The sequence below is a fragment of the Biomphalaria glabrata genome, chromosome 8, assembly GCF_947242115.1.
Source record: "Biomphalaria glabrata chromosome 8, xgBioGlab47.1, whole genome shotgun sequence".
In the NCBI taxonomy this organism is placed as follows: domain Eukaryota; kingdom Metazoa; phylum Mollusca; class Gastropoda; family Planorbidae; genus Biomphalaria; species Biomphalaria glabrata.
This window is the reverse complement of record NC_074718.1, coordinates 17,046,993-17,068,317: the sequence shown is the minus strand read 5'-3', so window position 1 is coordinate 17,068,317 and position 21,325 is coordinate 17,046,993. Positions and strand designations below refer to the sequence as shown.

Below are 21,325 nucleotides of genomic sequence, written 5' to 3'. Positions count from 1 at the left end.
AATCCCTTTGAAGATGGCCAAGTTCACCACAGTTCCAACTACGTGCACGGTCCCTCCTTTGACCTTCCGGTTCTTTAGTTGTTCTACGTTCGTCAAGTGCCTCTGTTACTCTCCTAAGAAGTTTTGTGATATCTTCCTCTTTGACTTCCAGCCTTTGAACTTGAGGAATGTTCCCAGACGACTCTTTTGCGGCTTCGTATGAGAGAGCGTACATCAGGGCTTCGCTTGTTTTGCGCTTGCCACTAATTTTTACGGCTTTCTTCAGCTCTGAGTCTCGAAGTGCATCAATAAAGGCATCAGTGATAATTACTTCCAGAAAGTCTTGTACGGCTGTTGGGTAAGCAAGATGGGCTAGGCGCTCTATGTCCGTCTCTAACTCTTGTAATGTTTTATCGGGACGTTGTTGGCGGGTCTTCAGTTGGACTCGATAAATTTCTTGTAGATGATCGTCCTCGTATCTGAGTTCCATAACCTGGACAAGAGCAGCGTAATCTTGGTGGTTCGGAATGAACTGGAGAAGTTCAGAAGCATTCCCTCTCAAGGCTAGTACAACGACTGTCGCTTTCTCCTCGTTGCTGTTCCATTTGTTGACTATAGCCGCTGCGTCAAATTGTCGCTTGTAGACAAGGAAACGGAAGCATCAAAAACTGGAGATTTTTTTTTTCATAGACACTTCTGGTACACATGACATAACTTTAGTCTCCACTAAATAGGTTAGTTCACCTTGTACTTGAGTCCTTATTTCTTCAATGGCCTTTTCCACTGCCTCAACCTTTTTGTTCATCCGTTCGTCTATTGTGTTTATTCTTTGGTTTATTGTCTCCTCCATGGCCTGCATGCGCTGATTCATGGTCAACAACTCGGTTTTGATTCCCGAATCCATTTTATCAATCTTTTCTTTGATGTTTTTCTGCCCTGTGTTCATCTGTTATTGCATATCACCCAAGAGCTCCACCACATCCGGTTCTATTTCAAACAAATATGTGTCTGGGTCCTCATCTTCATCCTGCAGGGCTTGCCGGAGACGTGTTGCTAAGGCGTCTTTGTTTCCGTCTAACGTCATCCCACGCTTCAGTTTCTTAACAAGAAGTTGTTCAAGGGTTTTTATAGAAGCCATCAAAGCGTGAAACCTCTGACACCAGCTTTTAAGAATCTCTATAAACAATGTGGCTAAGTCAAGTCCAGTCCTAATAAGTCCAGTTCAACTTTTGGTTTAGCAGGAGTCGTCCTAAAGTGGCTTGGATCCTACCTGACGGAACGCACTCAAAGTGTCGTTGTTAGCGGGACGGAATCAACAAGCTTACTTTTGAAGTACGGAGTACCCCAAGGATCAGTTCTAGGCCCAGTACTGTTCACTATGTACACATATCCACTCAGCGGTGTCATACGGCCAACCGGCATCTTATACCATTTCTTTGCCGATGACTCACAGTTATACGATTCATCAGTACCCTCAGAGGTGTCGCATCTGGCAGAGAAAATCAGTAGTACCGTTGCAAGGGTGAGCGATTGGATGGTTGAAAATAAACTCAAGATGAACGAAGACAAGACAGAAATAATTAAGATTGGCACTAGGAACAATGTCTCAAAAGTTGAAAGCACAGATTCTCTCTTTATCACGAACTGCCATGTTCCTTTTGTCCATGTAGTGCGGAATCTTGGAGTTTTCTTCGACTCAACATTATCTTTCGACCCACACATAAATCAGCTCTGCAAAGGTCTTTATCTGCAGCTGCGCAGATTAGGCCAGATCCGACCATATTTAACAACGGAGTCAACAAAAACGCTAGCTGTGGCATTCATACTCTCCCGCCTTGACTACTGCAACGCCGTGCTAGCAGGTATACCTGATGACAAAATAGCCAAGCTGCAACGTATACAGAACAACGCCGCTCGAATAGTCCTTAAAAAAACTAGACAAGATTCTGCTACTACGCTCTTGCGCACGCTCCATTGGCTTCCCGTGAAAGCGAGAATCGATTACAAGGTCGCCACACTTTGTCATCAGTGTATATATAACAATGAGATGCCCTTGTACCTTAGCGAACTGATTACTCCATATGTCCCCCAGAGGACCCTGCGCTCAATGGACTCAACCCTTTTAGTAGTGCCACGTTTCTCCCTCAAAAGCTACGGTCTGCGTGCTTTTTCAGTTCACGGACCAAAGGTTTGGAACTCACTCCCCATTGATCTCAGACAGACAACATGCTATACCACTTTTAAGAAGAACATTAAGACCTACTTGTTTAAAACTTTTTTAGATTAACTGTTATTCTAGCAATCGTGTTTATGTTTGTAATATTGTTACAGCGCCTTGAGCCTACATTTTGTTTGTTAACAGCGCTTTATAAATAAAATTATTATTATTATTGTTATTATAAGAACCAGACAAATTGGGATCTGATATATAGACACTTTAATTAGTGTAATAAATAAAGATGAGAAAACAAATACTTTACAAATGAAAGTCAAAGTCCGAATAACAGTTATACACAGCTTGTAAAAATAAATGTCCTTCTTTCTTTAACATTCTTATCCCTTTTTCAGTCCGACACACTTGACCCAGCCTTTTAAAAACAACACATAGTTCACACCCAGACAACCAAAACACCGTTAACCTACACGGATAATGCTTACATAAAGTCCTTTTTAGGTACACAGGCCTGTGTCGCATGTGTTGGTTGATTATTCATAGGGTTACTATGACCAGCATCACAGTTCAATTACAACACTATATAAAGAAAAAAAAAATGAAAACAACTTTTTGTACATATTTCCTTTGAATTTCCAGAACAGTACAGACCTTTGTTTTTCTCAAGACACCTGTGGACTTAATGGTATGAAATTAGAGTGAAACAATGTAGGCCTTAGCTGCCTGTTAAAAACTATTTTTATGGTTTTATTTTATTATCAATTTTTTCACTAGAATAAAGCAGAATAATAGTAAGTATGTCAAATTCAAGTTGTTGCAAATTTAGATCTATGTTTCTAGAATGTAAATTCTATATTTTAACTATTTACTATCTATGCAGTATTTTGAAAAACATTTTTTTTTGTTACAAAAAAAAATTATTTCTTAAAACAAATAGACTGACTGACACATGTATTTAAGCTATTTTAGTTTGTCTAAAGGATCAGACTGACCTAGCAGATTTTTCCAGTCTTGAGGATGAGAATAAGGATACAGGTAAACTTTTGATTTGAAAATGTTTAAATAAAGAGAGGTTTTTGTGAAAGTCTATTTTATAATAATGTTACGACCCTATTGGCGGCGCAAAAAGGGTTAACTATAGGCTCAGCTGACACACACGTGAATCACTCAGGTCAGCGGGGCCATGGACAAGGGACAGTACTACGATTACACGATTACACGCAAATATGACCAATGTTATGGTCATGTGATCGAAAGCCTGCGTGTACGAGGACACAGTGTGTAGCAAAGCGGCAGTTCAAGACCGGAGAGCGTCGAGACCGGGACTGTTAGTCAGCTATGAAGTCGGTCCTGGTTGAGTCCTCATGTGTTGATGTACAAGCCCAGAAAGAGAGACAGTAGAGTTTTGTACGGTGATGTACAGAGTGACATTTTAGTTGTTGATGGTTGATGCCAATTGTCTAGTATTGGCTGTTATCTACTTATTCACTCATTATTAAAGTACCCGATATTGTGGAGCTCTTGTTGTCAGGTTCTTGATAAGTTGATGTGTTGTGTTGTGTTTAGCAATGTTTAGCCTGATGAGTAGGAAGAGAGGTCGTAACAATAATAATAAAAGATAATTTTAAAAATAAGTATTCGTCTTTTATCATTTCAGATCCTCAAAATTTCACAAGTGACCTGTCCAAAGCCCAGTCAGATGATATTGAAGGTCCACTAATTGGTAACTATTGAGCTTATTTCTTAGTGTATAAACTGTTGCGATCAACATATGAGTTAGAGTTGATCTATTTATAGATATATCTTGATTAAATCAATACTTTACATTGTGCTCTAAACATTGGATCAAATTACTTAACTTTTCTCCAGGTGATCATGAAACTCAGGAGTCAAAAGGTGGAGAAGCTGATCTACACAAATATCTTCATGGCTGCAAGAAGAATCCAGGTCATAGCCAGTTTATACCTGTTGATACATTCACATTGAAACTTTTACCTAAAGGTTTTCAATATAAAGATTTGTATGAACTCATCAAACTTATAGCTGACCAGACTGTTAGAGTAGATGTTAAAATGACCAGTCCAGACAGACCAAAGTTTTACCCAAAGTCATTTGAACCATATCCATTTTATAACATGAGAGAGAGAAGAAACTTGAGGACAGGAAGTGGAAAAGTGCGGCATGCATACAAGTTTCAAGATGGAGTCTGTCAAGATGGAAGTTATGAAAGCACAGACTACACAAAGTGTTGGTGTAGAAAATGTAAAGATTCAGACTCGCCTAGCAATGTGTGGTGGGAGTTTTATGTGACCACAGCCACACATGTGATTTATGATGACATTGAGGCCAACCACACGACCTTGAGATTGTTTTATGATAGAAATGAAAGTCCAGAGGTCAGTGTTGATAAAGTCAATGTTGTAAATGTAAACATTGAGCATGACAGATGTGTGTTGAATAGTGTGACATGCGACGAAAATGTAGGAAATAAAATGCATGAAACGTGCGAATTATTTAACAACAGCTGGAGGAAAGTTCACAAAAAATACAAAGCCTCTAGATCTATACATAGATTTCTCTTTATAGTGTCACATCCTCATGGATGTTCTAAACAGGTCAGTGTTGGTCGATGGATGAAAAAAAAAATGGTGGGTGATAGATGTCAGTTTACTTATACAACAAGTACATGTCCAGGAAGTAGTGGAGCACAAGTCTATTGTCTGGGATATAGTGACTGGGCTTGGTTTAATCTTGTCCACGGTGGAAATTTGAAGTCTGGTTTAAATTACAGTGGAGTTGGTGATGTCTATTGAGGTGTTTCTCTATAAAGATGGTATCCCTTAAAGAGTCTAAAGCCAACTATAGTCCATAATAATATTTATACCCCTTACTGTGACGTCACTAAATGTTGTGTTTAAAATCCATCTACTATAGTGAGTCTCTTAACATATACTCTCATGAATGAATATGAAACAAAACTTTTATTTCATTAAGAAACATAGTCACCGTATCTTGTCGCCTTCTTCAGCTGATCCACTAGTCACAGAGAACTAAAGATTTTAGTCATTGATTAGCATGCATGACTAGATGCATAACGTTTAGGACGTAATCATCATCTTTTTTTTAAAGTAAAGTATGTATTTTATAAGATAAGATAAATTTTTGCAAATATTTAACTTTAATACAATTGTTAGAGTCTTGTGCAAACTATGCAGCCGCCTAGAATCTTTGACTTGAAGAAATTATTTCAGAGAAAACAGTTCGAAACATGAATTAAATCTCAAACAAGCAAAACTCTATGTCTTAGTCTAGCTCCGATTCTCTACTATGATTCAAAGTTTTTTTGAGAATGTTTAGATCTGCTTGTTGGACAACATATATTAGAAAATCATTTTTTTCCCTTTGGTGAAATGTCGAAACGTTATTTTTAGTCTGGTGATTATGAACAACCCACATGAAGCTTATTCTTGCTAAGACTGCTTTATTGATCCTTATAAAAATTTTTTGTGATTACAAGGACTCTTTTCTCATATAAAACAGCATGACATAAACATTTACAGAAATAGAACAGGATATAACATTGTCTTTTTATGTTTCTTGATCAATGAGTGGCGTTGAAATAGATTGACCTAGTAGTGAGCGAACGAGTTTTTGTACTGCTAGTTCTAGTTTTGATAGACGGAAGTAGCCCACTATAAGTAAGCTTGACGTAGTCATGATGAAGCGGTTGGCTCTGTCTTCCAAAATTTTTTCGAGACATTTTTGTTCAAAAAGTTTATTTAAATATGGTAGTGTTGTGCCTGTGATTTGAGATGCTTTTTAAAAATAATATTGTCCAAGCGGCGCAACAGTTTAGATGAAGCGTTGCTTTGCCTACAAGTTATTCCGTATGGTAGCAGATTTTGCATAGTCGCGCAGTAAAACATATCTAAGATTTTTTTTTTAGAGCAATTGACTTTATATTGGAATAATTTGCCGCTAGGCTCTTGTTGTTGTTTTGTTTTCTTTTTGGTCATTTTCAAGGTGGTCTTCAAAGAAAAGTTTCTTATCAATGATGACGTCTAGATATTTTTATGACTTCACTTTTTTTTATTGATGCAATTTGTATCTGTAGTAGGTGTATCATTTGTTTTTTTTCTTTGTAAAATCTAAGATAAGTTCTTTAATTTTTGTAACATTCAGTTTTAGAAAGTTGTCTGTCCACCAGTTTGTAAACTCTTCTATCGAAATAAAACCGACTATATGGCAGTATAATCAGTGAATTTAATAAGTTTAACTGAGTACAGATACATTATATGTCATTAGTGTATAGGGTGTACAGTACAGGAGAAAGTACACAACCTCGTAGAGCATCAATACATTGTACTCGAGTTAATGATTGGCTGTTAACAAACTGGGGCCTGTCATCGGCTCTATAAGAATGTCACTTATTTGCTGATTTAGTTGATACAGGGCAGTTTACAGTTTATTGCGTATTTTTCTGTGTTATTTTATGTTCTTTATTTTGGGTCAATTTATTCTTTTCGTCTCTGGCTCTCTTTATATGTTCAGCTTTGATATAGTTTTCTATAGATGCATACAAATTTATTCAGGCTGAACTAATGAATCAAAGAACATTTAACAATCTATATAGGCAGACAATCAGCTTCATTTATTTTTACACATAGTGTGCTGTTTTTTTGTTGAGCTTATCAGTGAAGCCACACACCTGCCAAACATCATTTTCCAGTCTATACAGTTTGATAAGAAACTAAACCTCTAGATAAGTCTTAGATAAGTTATGTAAGTTGACATCATAAATCAGAACACATTGATCATAAGCTAACATCAGATCTTTTAATTAATAACATGGACTTTATGGCTCATTACATGTTACATTTTGAACAATAATTGTACAATAAATCTCCTTATGAACTCATGTTTATACATGTTTTTCAGTTTTACATTTCTAAATCAGTTTGAACTATTCTAAATATACAAAAGTAAAAACTAAATGTAATTTAATATATTAAATAAATAATCTTTTATTTTCTAGTAACTATTTGTATTTATATACAATTCTGAAAGAAATCAACCTGAATTATTTGAATTAGTATTCAATGCGAAAATATAAACAAACACACAAGGCTAGTTCAAAATGTGTATTGTATTAAATCACATGTATACTATTTTAGGTTTACATCAGTTTAAATATCATAAGATCTATTAAATAAGACCTTGTAACTAATAATACTAAAACATCAAGTTGGTGTCTCAATAAATCATTATAAAATACAATAACAAACAGAAATGTGTCTAAAAAACAATATAAAATATATTAATAAACAGAAATGTGTCTCAATAAACGAATATAAGATACATTAAACTTCAAAAATGAGGGCGAAAACTATATTTTCAGGGCATTGCTTCCGTATCGACTCACAGGTACTTTCAGCTTACGCTGCTGGAATGGTTGGTGGTATGACTCTCGTCCATAGGGGACACTTTCTCCAATCGGGGGCTGTATTGAAAGCAGACATTACCTGAAAACCTAAATAGAAGTTATTAAATATATGATGAAGATACAGTCGAGTTGTTTTTTTTAATCAACAAATAAAACAAATAGCCATATTTATAAACAGTAATGAAACAAGGCTGATTTTTTTAGTGATGTATGCTCTAGTCTGTAGTTCAATGAAAGATGGCTGCCTGGTTAAGTGATATATGCTCTAGTCCAACGGTGGTTCTCAACCTTTTTGTTGCCGCGACCCCCTAAAACGATTCCCCAATAGACAGCGACCCGAAACCGTATTTTTTCTTTTTCGTCCATATGCCTAGGTAAATGAAAATTGGCTAATGTTATAAAAGAGAAAGAAGCCCCCCACTTTGTGAGTACTGTGACTCTCGCCTCACCGTGGAACATTGATTGCCCCAGTTACCAGGATGTCAGGGAGAAATGTTTTAGAACACACACCTTGAAAACACTATTCGACAATGTCGACCCTGGGAAGGTACTGGGCTTTGTCCGGGAGGTGGGGTTGTCTACAAAGATCTGATTTTTAAATTGTGAACATATAATATTTACATAAGATTTTTACCAAATTATTATATGTTTACTATCTTTACTATTTTAACTGTGAATAAACCTTGTTTTTAATGGTTTAGCTGTATAGAATTTGGCCCTTGTTATGTAGAGGGAGAGTGATCCTTAAAGGATTACTCGCACGACATGGCCTAAATTGTGCCGATGTGCCTAAACTCAAAACTTAAACTCAAACTAATAAAATCGTTATCATTATGTCTATATCTCTTTTTGTGATGTATTTTCATTGGTAGAAATTTAACACGGATATAGCTTTATGTAATTGTAATGTGTAAAATAAATGTTTTTTATAATTAAATTGCTAACAAAAAGTTTATTTTATGACTTGCATTTATTAACTTTTATATTGCGTATTCACCATATTCATGTGCACAGACTTGTGTGACAATTTGAAAAGTATGGCGAAACATGGGAGTATTAAATAAGGTAAACTACATTGTCGCATATTTGTAAATACGCTAACGTTGGTTGGAATCTTGTGAGAGTCTTTGTAAGAGCACAATGAATGTCATCTTCAGCATCAAGTCAACTTCTTTATTTAGACTTGATAACTAACAGGCTGGAAAACCCTGCTTCTCAACAATATATGTCTATTGTTAGAAATGGATAAAATAGGCGCAAGACAATGTCAAAATTGGGAAATGACTTCAAAAACGTGATCCAGAATTGTGTAACTGACAATCATTTTGTAGCTGCATCGCTTTTGATCCGGAACATCTTTAACTTTGACCTCTAGAAAGTGTAAACATGATGTCCTCTAGATACGGAAGTTTGGTGAAATTTCACTCGCACGGTAGGGCTAATTTTCTATGACAGAAATTACCAATGTAGTCGGTCTGTCAGATTCAATGCCTTTTTTTTCTTAACAGAAAGCAGATAAAGTTGGCAAGATCTAAGTTTTATTTTTATCTAGTTTTTTTATGTCAAAGTTGAAGTTTCACTTGGACGAACTGATCTTTTCAGACAACCCATAATGTATGTGATCATTGCGTTGAAAAATTTAATTATTCAAGATTACAAAGATGTCTACCATGTCGGCTATTTTCGGTGTTTTCTTTCTAAAAAAAAACATATTTAGAACTTTGCCTTTCGACAACCACGTCACATCAGTGGGAAATACCAGAACACTTTGAAGCCATCAGGCTTAGTGTAGTGAAGAAGCTATCAATGAAAAAAAAGACGTCTACCCTCAAACAGTGATGTTCTAATCACTAACTTTAATTGACATCTTTATCCTCTAGCAAAATGTCCTTCTTAAAAATGTCACCCTATTTTTTATTAAAGTTTTGTTTGACGATGGTTTTATTTGTGAAGATATAAGCTATCCGGGTAATGTCCCTTTGTTTTGTTATATAAAATGAAAATGTATACCGCCTATGGTACCAACTATGCTAGTTACAAAATAAAAATAAAAAAAAAAATTCAGATGATAAATAGATGAAAAGATATTAAAACCCAAATTTCCGATGGTCTTAGGCGACCCCTGACAAATGGTCATTCGACACCCAAATGTTGAGAACCCCTGCTCTAGTCTGTAGTTCAATGAAACATGGCTGACATGTTTAGTGATGTATGCTCTAGTCTGTAGTTCAATGAAACATGGCTGACATGTTTAGTGATGTATGCTCTAGTCTGTAGTTCAATGAAACATGGCTGACATGTTTAGTGATGTATGCTCTAGTCTGTAGTTCAATGGTTCCAGTTTTTAATTCTTCCCACCGCTATCAATAGATTTGGTCTAGGATATTATAATCTTCAAATCTCTGAAGGAAGATACAAAACATGTAAAAAAAAAAAAGGTCAACTAACTTGAAAAACTAAAGGTTCACTTAGACTTCAGAAGTGTTAATCACACAGTAAGAAGCAAACGGTGTTAAACTACTTGGACTTATATATCATGCAATAAAAATTAAGACAATTTATAACCTAGCATTCATGAGGTTATAAGAAAACTTTAAGCTGTTAAACATTATAGAAAGAAATTAAGGTAGTAGTAGAGAGAAGTCCAGACCATTGGTTTGCTGAAGTATAATTACCTTTGAGATGAACAAACATTTGTGCAATTTTAGAATGTGATTATAAACTTTATAAATTATTTTAATTAATTCGCTAATTAAAAGTGTTCATCATTTGTATTCTTACATCGTTTCTGAGTTTATTAATTTTGAAGTTAAGCTTTTATGAAAACAAGTAATCAACAAGAAGCCCAATTTTTAGCAAAACAGAAAATCTAAGCTGTTTAAATAAAACAGTTTAACGATAAAATATTGTAAATATTTTTTTATACAAGAACATTTTAAGTTTTAAATTTATTTGTTAATAAAGGAGGTGATTCCTTGAGTTGTTATTGACAAAACATTATAGCAATCTCTGATACCTTGAGGAATTCCCAGATAGCTACCAAAAACCACTTCAGTGGCGGAGCTAGGGTGTATGAGGGGGTCCAATATTAAAAATCCCATAGAGTCTCCACTTGATGGGTTCAGCAGATGAATGTCCTTTTCTTACATTAAATATTTCATATTACGCCACTGCCATTTAATCCCGCTTTTACGTGCAGTCAAAATACTAGACAGAATTGATCTAGATTATATGTGATGTTATAGACAGTACTAGACAGTGGTGATCTAGATTACATGTGATGTTAAGACATGGCTGCACTGAAAGCAAGACATGAGCGATATGATTGGAGATGCGTCACGTGTGCAGTTACAATAAATATCGTTATTATTCATGAAAAGAGTTTAAATTATTACTTTTTTTGTTAATTTTACTTATGTACTGTACCAGTTAGACTCATATAGTTATGAAGTACATCATCTCATGCCATAAAGTCGAATGTCTAATCTCAGGGTCCCCAAATACCCAGATGCGCTACTGAACCACTCACAGTTGCCAACAATTCCAACTTACAAACAAAAAAAACAACAACATTTTGTTGAGCCCAATTGTGAATTGATATGTACAGCACGTCATTATATTCATAAAAGACAATAGTTGACAGTTAAATAGTTACGGGATCTGGGTTATGTCAAATTACCGAAAATTTCGGATTACCATAGGTTAACAGTAGTTCAAAGAATTAAACAATTGCTTTAAGAAAAGTCTAGATTTTATCATTTATGATGTAATAATTTATTCTTATAGACTTTCAAGGCGTAAAAATAAAAATAACGAAGCGACAAAGAAAAATGTATTGTTCTTAAAATAAAAAAATGATTTGAGCTTTCACATACTGTATTACATTACTATTTAATCTGATCTGCATTCTGCAAATAAATGTGCTACTATATGGCTCCTTTTGTCTCGAAAGGCAATGGATGCGCCCAAATGAGTCACTGGTTTTGGCTTAATCTTCAGACGGGGCAGAATCTGGTGTGGCTAATCAAGCCAATTCTAGAACGGAAGACTTTGCCACAATTCGTACATGTGTATGCCTCTGATTTAGGGCTAGCAGACAGGGCAGCTTTCTTTTTATGACTCTTGATTAAAGCCGCTTCAATTCTTTTGTTCTCAGCAAGGGTTGTCCCAGCACGCACAGTCTGTCTCCATGCACTCCGGTCTTTGGCTATGTTTTCCCACATACTTTCGCTGATGCCTGAGGCTCTCATGTCTCGCTTGCAGACATCTCTATATGTTAGTCTTGGGCGGCCCTTGGGTCTGACTCCTTCCACAAGCTCAGCATATAAGATATCTTTCGGGAATCTGCCATCTGGCATGCGGGTGACATGTCCGAGCCAGCGTAATCTTCTTTGTGTCAGGAGAGCATACATGCTGTTCATATTGGCCAATCTTAAAACTTCCTGATTGGAGACATGGTCCCTCCAAGAGATGCCCCTTATGCGTCTCAGGCAGCGCAAGTGGAAACTATTCAATCTGTGCTCTTGGTACATGTATGTTGACCAGCTCTCACTGCCTTAAAGGAGAGTGCTCACAACACAGGCGTTGTAGACTAGGATTTTGGTCGCTGTGGTCAATTTACCATTTTCCCAGACGCGCTTGGAGAGTTTTGCCAATGCTGTGGTAGCTTTTCCTATCTTTTTTGTCAGCTCGATGTCTAAGTCTAGGTTACTGACAATTGTTGAACCCAAGTAGGTAAATTCCTGCACCACTGAAAGGGTGTGGTTCCCAATTTGTATTATAGGTATTTCTGCGACGTCTTGTGCCAGGATTTCGGTCTTGGAGAGACTTATAGTAAGGCTAAACTCTTGACAAGCAGCTGCTAAGGCGTTCACTAGCTTCTGTAGACCTCCTTGTGAGTGAGATACGAGTGCCGCGTCATCGGCAAACAGCAGCTCCCTTATCAAGATACGACGCCTTTTCGTTTTGGCTTTAAGACGTGCCAGGTTAAAGAGCCTTCCATCGGATCTGCTATGGATGTATATTCCGTCTTCCAGGGATTTAAAAGCACTGGATAGTATGACTGAGAAGAAGATGCCAAATAGTGTAGGGGCCAGTACACATCCTTGTTTAACACCGCTCTTAATGGAGAATGGCCTGGAGGAAGAACTTTCAAACTGAACGGTGCCCTGCATATTTTCGTGAAAAGCTGACACTAGTTTTCTTATTTGGGCAGCCGATTCTCTCTAGTACAGCAAACAGACCGCTTCTGCTAACAAGGTCAAAGGCCTTGGTCAAATCAATAAATGCTATGAAGAGGGGCTGCTTTTGTTCTCTGCTCTTCTCCTGTAGTTGCCGAAGAGAGAAAATCATATCTGTTGTAGATCTACCTGCCCTAAAGCCACACTGCGACTCTGGATAAACAGAATACAGTAGACATTAATTCAAGAATCTACGAACGTGTATTTAAAAATCTTAATAATCTCTTGTTTTTGTTTTTTTTTAACAAAGAATCTGTCACGTGACGTTAACGTCTTTGAACATAACAAATGCATGAGCAGCTTTTTACACATCGGCATCGAGTCGGTTTATTGTGTGTCTAGAATTAAAAGTTTCGAACTGTCCATTGAATCTGCCATATCTCTGAATGAATATTGTCGAGTTCCTTTCTTGGTTGGCTCGTTAGAGGTTACAAAATAACAATAAAGTAATACTATATTAAATTCAACTTTAACTCCAGATATCCACGGAAATACAACTAATAATCTAATATCCGATAGACTCGGATAGAGCATAAGTAATGACATGAGCTCTCAATAAATATTAATACTTAAACACCAGTCCAGGAAGAAACCGTCCAACCTTCCTTGACCTGGAACAAAACCTCACTAACTTACATGTGCCTGAGAGTGCATAAATTAAGGGATATAACTATCATACCAAAATATCAAAGTAACATATTCACTCTCGCCATATCCCCCTGACATTCCTTCTATTACGATATGAATTTTATTTTTAAAAAATACTAATCATAAAAATGGCACTATTTACGACGGTGTAAAATTGCCAGTTACGTGAAGAATGTAGAATATTCTGGACTGTCAGTCACCGTTCATCATCCGTTTAAGCACCTAAATACGCACGCCAGACACACACACAAATATACAAAAACAATTTGTTTAAAGTGCAAAATAATAGTAAAAATAATAACAATGTTACTAATGACGTTAATGCTTGTTACAATGATACAAAGTGATACTTAATACTCCAAAAATCTAATTATTTTAATATTTCATATTATAGTAATTCAATCAGTTCAGTAATCCACAATATTAGCTCGATACTTGGCAATATAGTATTCCAATCAGTTAAGTTGTGGATTATATAACTGACTTTCGTTAACTATCTTCATAACGGCCATTAGCGAGGGACCTTAACAAAAAACTGTATGAGAGCATATCTTATCGACCTTAAGTCTGGATAGCTTTATGAAACTAAAATTGGCATCGAGAGTGATGAAGTTTGTTAAACTTTTCAATCTATCCTGATTTGATCTAAACATGGAATGAATGTCCTGCTGTATTGATGTTATAATTAAGGAGCATTAATGTAAAAAATTAATGTGCGATTTGATTATTTTTTTGCCTTAAATTGTAATCTATTACTTCTATATTGGGAATTTCTTTACATGAAATGATTTGTGTCATAACAAGAATAATCTCATCTATCATATTTTTTCTTACAAGGGATTCAATTCTCATGAGCTAAACCATTGAGACTTATGTTGACCATAATTTAGAATTAGATGTGGTGCGTCGTTTTTTTCAATGATGTTGGTTTATTAGCCAGGTGGAAATATGACTTAACAGACTTGTCTGTATGATATGTATTATGTATTGTTCATGAATTTAGCTTGGACTTAGGGTTCCAAGAAATAGATGTATACTTAATTGTGTACGTTTTTATACGACTGTATCTTATATCTATAACTATAATTATTACTTTGATATAGTAAAAGTAAAGTTCCCATTTCATACCTTGTAGTCTATAGGGCAGATGCTGTAAAGGTCATATTTTTCTGTGGCCTACGGTTAACGAGGGTGTCATGTGGCCAGCACAACGACCAACTACCTTTACTTTTCCCAACTAATGTCAGGTACCTATTAGAGCTGGGTGGACTCAGAGGCGCCCGAATATCCCGAAATTAAAATTCCCAGTCTTCACCAAGATTCGAAATCGTGACTTCGGTTCGGATGCCAAGCGCTTTAAAGCTCATCCAACGCGCCTCCTTACTTTGATATGCATGCATATGTTTGCTTCTTAATTTCGCAATAGGCATTAATATTATTGATAGTGGTGTTTGACCTGTGTATTTTTTTCCACTCTTTTCTTATCTGATACTAGATCGCTATTTTACAAAATGTAAGTTAGCTTTTTTCCACGATATTAATAAAGAATATTAATAGCTTATTTTGATAAGGGATTGATAGAGAGAATCTTTTCACTTTTGCAACTTCTTGTGTGACTAAAGAGGCCAATCCTTGATACACAGCTGCGGTCGCAGGTTGGGCATATGTAATGACCAGGCGCCGTTGTATTTTCACCCTTCTTTCTGCTTCTATTGTGTATGGCATCTGCAATCCGAGACCCTTTTTTATGCTCTCTCTCCATGAGGATCTATCCAGTGCTACTTTTTCCCAGCTGCTGGTGTCGATTTTGAATAGCTTCATGTCGGGTTTGCATACATCCGTATAACGTAAAAGTGGGTGACCAGCGGCTCTCCTGCCTTCTATTAGATCACCTACAAAATGTCTTGTAGAAGCCGACCTATTGGCATTCTACGAACGTGGCCAAGCCAGCCAAGGCGTCTGCTGCTGATAACAGAGAGGATGTCCTGGCACTCTGCTCTTTGTAGCACTTCCTCATTTGTTATTTTAGCTTGCCACCGATTTTAAAGATCCGCCTTAGGTATCGGAGGTGAAGACATTCAGCTTTATATTCCTGCCATGAGTAGGTTGACCATGCTTCACTTCCCTATAACAAAGTGTTCATCACACAGGTCCGTTAGACTAAGGCTTTAGTATTGTTAGTCAGCAATATGTTGTCGCACACTCTTTTCTGCAACCGTGACATGGTGCTCATTGCTCTGGCTATCTGTTGTTAATGTTAATGTTTATCCAGTAGGGCATTGTTGGATATGATGGAGCCATGATAGTAGAAGTAATCAACAATTTATCTGAAAGATAAAAGTTAGAATTAGCAAAATATGCCTTTGTGCAGTGTCACCAGAGAATACTGATCATGTACTTTATAACTGCAATATTTTTCATTAGGCTTCAACAAAACAATGGTCCCAAAACACCCCTTTAGAAAGAAAACTAATATGGAGAGCTATCTTATTCGAGAACCACTGCACATTTCATCTCAGATATTAATCTAGTCATCCAAACGCACCAATAAAACAATGAGAAAGAGGAAGAAGAAACAGGAAGAGTAATGTTAAGTAGGAAGTATTTTGTCTTGCTCAAAGCTTTACTTTGTTCCGATTTGACCCTATTTAAATATTCATTACCCATTGTACCCCTGTTCTCAGTTTTCTGCTTTTCGCTTCAAAAGAATAGATTTAGTTTTTAGAAAAGTGGCAAGACACTACTACTGATAGTGTCAACTTTTATATAACTTGTTTCTTGTTTCTATGCAGCTTTCTAAGTACCTTATGAAAATATGTTCAAATAATCATTTTAAAATGATTAATTACATAATTTACTTTTTAATTCCATTTTGTTAGACTTCTCAAAACAAATAAAAGGAGGGGGAGGAAGAGCTTTTGAACAACAGTGTACACCAGCTAAACTATTCAATATTTGTGTGTCGGTGTAAACTAATGTTTGACAGGTTTCTGATGTTCCTTCAGATTTGAAGATAATTTCATCCTACCCTATCCTACCCAGGACGACGCGGGATTCCAACTTGTAGGGTATGAAACCAGGACCATCGTAAGCATCAAAATGAGCGGAATACCATAGCGTGTACACGAAGTAGTGGTGTTATTAATAAAAAAAAAGGCCATTAGCTCGTCACAGCTGACGTATTATTTCCGGTTGGTAAATGCGAAATTGTTTACATTACAAATGAACAAAATAATTTTAAAAGTTAGCTTCATTTGCTTGACACGTCATTTAGAGTGTAAAAATTAAATTTGTCTCACTTCGCTATTAAAAGTTAAGCTTGACATTTATTTTTGTCACAAAACAAGTTAAGCTTATTTTGTTTTAAATTTAATCTTCACATCATTTAAAGAGATATTTCAATTATATTAATCTTAACATTAATTTATAATTAAAACAAATTAGATATTTTCGTTATATTTAGCCTTATTGAAATAATAAAATTTTTCTTTTTATAAGAAAAAAAAGAACTTAATTCATTAATATAGGAGGCCTAGTGGCGTTTGATTTCCACATGATGGGTCTTGCGTTCGAATGCTGGTGAAGGCTGGGATTTTTAATTTCAATATTTTTTATTGTCCACACATCTCTATTAGTTTACATAATATCTATCACATTTTCTATAAAGGATACTTACTTTTTAAAATATAAAACTAATATAAGTGTATTTTTTTATCTTAAAATTTTCTAACTACAAAGCACTAAATGAAGGGCATCTAACTAAATGCATAATTAACAATATTTAAAAAAAATGAACTTAATAGTGTTCATGTAAATTTAGTTGAAATACGATTATTTAGAATTGGGCTACGACCTGTAAGAGTTTTTTTTTTTTAAGTCTCGACTGATTGGGCCATTAGCAATCTAATAAATAAACTAGAAAAAACATTTTTTTATATAAAAAAGCGCATAATAAGCATAGTTGTATAAATAATTAAATTTAAAATAAATCGAGACTAACAATAAAAATAATTTATTTAAAAAATGGGGAAAGACAGGAATTCGAACTCATTGCTCAAGCTTTTCTCCTAAAATTAGGATAGGTCATAGGACCAGTGCCTTCTGCTGTACTGGCAAGTTAGTCTAGTGATATTTTGTGGTCCCAAATTATACTACCCAGGATATTAATTATAACCACTAGATATATAACTTACTAAGACATACAAGTAATAACTTTGAGATTTCAGTACAAATAATAAAGAGTTTATTAAGAAACAAAAGAAAAAGATCATTAAAAGAAAATGGGCATAAGGGCCAACAAAGGCAAGTCAAATAATGAAAAAAAATCAAAATAGTAGGGCCGGTTCAGTTCAACATAATCATAGAACTGCCATCACAGAGGCACAATAGTGTCTCAGCTCAAAACAAACAATGGGTTACAATAATATAATACAGGTCCTAACTGTCCATGAGACACACACCTGTCTCTTCTCAAGACAAAAGTTTTTCTTTTACATACTATACGACCCAAATCTGGTCTTTATAAAAACACATACAGGAAAGGATAGGAGACTAAGTAGACATAATATTTACATAAACCAACTTATTAACAACAAATAAATAAAGTCTACTTAGCTCGTTAGTGAAAGATACATTCCTATAACGTGGCACACTCCTCTTGATTAACACAGTCAGAGCAGATCAAAACTATTATATAAACATTACGGAGATTTAGTTCACAATAATGTACAGTGGTCAGCTCAAAGACTCAAGAGGAAGTGGCAATTGAACACAGTTAACAGGGACTTAAATCAAGTAATAAATGTGACTAACTCTAATAAAAAAAAAGGTAGCCACCCTTATTGTCCCTCAACATTGTATCCACTCTGCTTTTGAAGATATTATGAATATAGAAGATTATATAGTTATGTATTGTTTCTTTAATTTCGTCTTAGTTCATGTTTGTATTCACTAAAACTCAGACGACAACCTACAAAAGGGAACTAATTCCGATTAAACCATAACTTTAGTCAAGTACAATTTCTTTCCATTGTTCAAGATACCATCTGTTATGTAAACAGGCCCACTACAACCCTTCTATCTAAATACGAATACGATCATATGAAGTTAAAGCCCATTCCAATTTTGTACGCTGTACAGAAGCGTTTCTCAAACAACTGGAGGCTACCCTCTCCCCATTGAGAGTGACAAATGTGGATGGACTACAGCTTTTTAAATTATTTCCTAAGATTAAAATTAAAACAAATAAATTAGCGTTCAAAACCAGGGCTGCCCTTTAAAATTACGAGGCTAAATTTGATGGATGCCTGGGAACCCCTTTGTATTTTTTTACAATAACAAATATTTTTATTAATGACGTCATTATATCACCATTTATTTTACGTTATTACGGAAGCAACTCAAAACACAACTTCACAACTGTTGTATATTTACGCTACAATAAGGAAGTATTAAAACGAATTTTTTTAGCTGTTTCCATTAATAAAATAAAGACACATCATAATAGTTTAAAAGTGGGTCTTTCTTTCTTTATTGTTAGCAAAGTCTGTGAGAAACTTTTCATAGTTAATGTCTCTGATGATAGGAGATTTAATAAATATTTATGCCATATTGTTCATTCGTTCTTGGTGAATTAATGACTTAAGGTAGGTTTTGATTAATTTGAGTTTGGAAAAACTTCTTTCACCAGAAGCGAAAGTCACTGGTATTGTTAGCAATTATCTCAGAGTAATGAATACATTAAGGAATGAAGTAGACCTTTGGTTACAAGAAATATATTGAAATAGTCCTTGGGCTTTTGTTGTTAAACAGGCAGTATAGGATTTATTTTTGTTTTCTTTTTTTTTCAGACAATATGTATATTTTTTTTAAATGTCTGTTAGAGTAATCAATCTCTAGGTCGTCTTAACATTTACCGATATTGTTCTTTGTCATATACTGAAAATTATTAAGAAAAAAACAAAAAGAGTTTGTGATGTTCTTTTGGCTGCTTAAACCATGATTGAAGAGATTGCAATGTCTTATCTACAATTTGGTTGAAAAATAGCCTCAAAGCCTTCTGAATGTTCTGACCAAAATAATGGTCGTTAATTTTTTTGTTAATATTTTTTTTCTATATATGATCCTGCATAACTGAATCAAATTTTTGTAGCGATTCTATGACACCAAAAAAATGTCATTATATGGACTTTCAATTTGCTCCTGAGACTTACAGAAATCCAAGTTCCTTTCTACCAAGAATTGTACAGAAGCAACAAGTCGCTCTGAGACTTTTTAAATCCTACATCTTTAAAAGCACGCGACAACAGCCATGTAATAGCTCAGTAATATGATAAATGTAAATTGCAAGGATAGGGGCCAAACTTGGGAAATCGGTCAAATCGGTCTAAAGCCGGCGCTGTTCAAAACATTTTGTGTACTTTCTTGTACGGGCTAGATCATTTTTTTGTTAAAAAAAAATAAGATTTAGATCTATATACAAATAAATAACACCATAAATGTACATAGATTAACGAAAAATACTTAGGAAAAAGGTGAAGTCTTTTATTTTATTTTTAATTATGAAAGAAAAAATGAAAACTCACTGACTTCGAAAGTCACGTACATTGAATTTTCAAAAAAACAAACAAATAGATCTAGTTTCTAAATCTAGTATTTTGTTTCATAAGAATACGATTTGTTTTCTATTTAAAACAATAAAGAGATGCAAGTGTAATATAAGTATTAAAAACAAATCTGTGTTCTATTTTGACATTAAAATTACAAAGAAAAATTTTACCAGAGAGCACCAGCTCCACTGTAATCTAATCCAGATTTTAAACTTCCAGTGTGAACAAGATTGAACCACCAACATGACCCCTCATTATGCCCCACACACTGTACATGTGCTCCACTACTTCCAGGACATGTACAACTTGTATAAGTAAACTGACTTCTACCATCCACATCTATCTTAACCTTCCATTGACCAATACTTACATGTTTAGAACATCCATGTGGATGTGACACTATAAAATTGAGCTTGTGTTTAGATGTAGAGTCACAATATTTGACCGTGAGTTTTTCCCAGACATTTTCATAATATTTCCATAAATTTGATAATCTTTCACCTAAACCATTGTCACATGTCACACAGTTTAACATACACCTGTCATACTCAATGTCTATATAATTAATATTGACCGTATCAATATTGACCACTCGGCTATCATCTGTATCATAAAACAATCTTAGCGTTGTTTGGTTCGCCTCTTTGTCATCAAAAACCACATGTGTAGCTGTGATAACAATAAATTGCCACCACACATTCCTGGGTGAGTCTGAATCCTCACATTTTCTACACCAACACTTTGTGTAGTCAGTAGATCCATTATCTTCATCTTGTGTAAATCCATCACAAAACTTATTAACAAGCCACACTCTTCCACTTCCTGTTCTAAAGCTTCTTGTGTCACTTATGTTATAAAAAGGGTAAGATCGTGTTGTCTTTGGCCAAAATATTGGTCTGTCTGAACTGGTCATTTTAACATCTACTCTAACTGTAAGGTCAGCTACAACTTTAATGAATTCATATAAATCTGTGTCTTGATATTCTTTAGGTAGATGTTCTAAAGTAAATGTATTAACAGGTATAAACTGACTGTGTCCTGGATTCTTCTTACAGCCAACGAGATATTTGTGTAGATCAGCTTCTCCACCTTCTGACTCCTGAGTTTCATGATCCCCTGAAAAAAAGTTGATCTAATGTTTAGAGCACTATTTACACTATTTATTTAGTGAAAAGCATCTATAAGTAAAATTAATATTTTCCTAATACAATTGTATAGATAAAGAAAACTGATA

General features: G+C 35.1%; 2 protein-coding genes across 10 annotated transcripts in view; one reads left to right on the top strand and one right to left on the bottom strand.

The window, feature by feature from the left end:
* LOC106071263 (uncharacterized) overlaps nucleotides 1–8,550 on the top strand; it is a 261,624-nt gene extending 253,074 nt beyond the window's left edge. For 5 of the 8 annotated variants that reach the window (XM_056037824.1, XM_056037830.1, XM_056037826.1 and 2 more), the window contains one exon: nucleotides 4,022–8,550. In XM_056037824.1, the coding sequence (XP_055893799.1) occupies nucleotides 4,022–4,965 (944 nt within the window). In that variant the 3' untranslated portion in view covers nucleotides 4,966–8,550. Of the gene's footprint in view, nucleotides 1–2,791; nucleotides 2,838–3,121; nucleotides 3,188–3,809; nucleotides 3,876–4,021 lie in introns of all 8 variants that reach the window. The other 3 variants (XM_056037832.1, XM_056037831.1, XM_056037825.1) reach the window with 2 other exon arrangements.
* A 9,159-nt stretch (nucleotides 8,551–17,709) lies between these two features.
* LOC129927882 (uncharacterized) overlaps nucleotides 17,710–21,325 on the bottom strand; it is a 28,335-nt gene continuing 24,719 nt past the window's right edge. For both annotated transcript variants that reach the window (XM_056039537.1, XM_056039538.1), the window contains exon 5: nucleotides 17,710–21,207. In XM_056039537.1, the coding sequence (XP_055895512.1) occupies nucleotides 20,258–21,207 (950 nt within the window). In that variant the 3' untranslated portion in view covers nucleotides 17,710–20,257. The remainder of the gene's footprint in view (nucleotides 21,208–21,325) is intronic.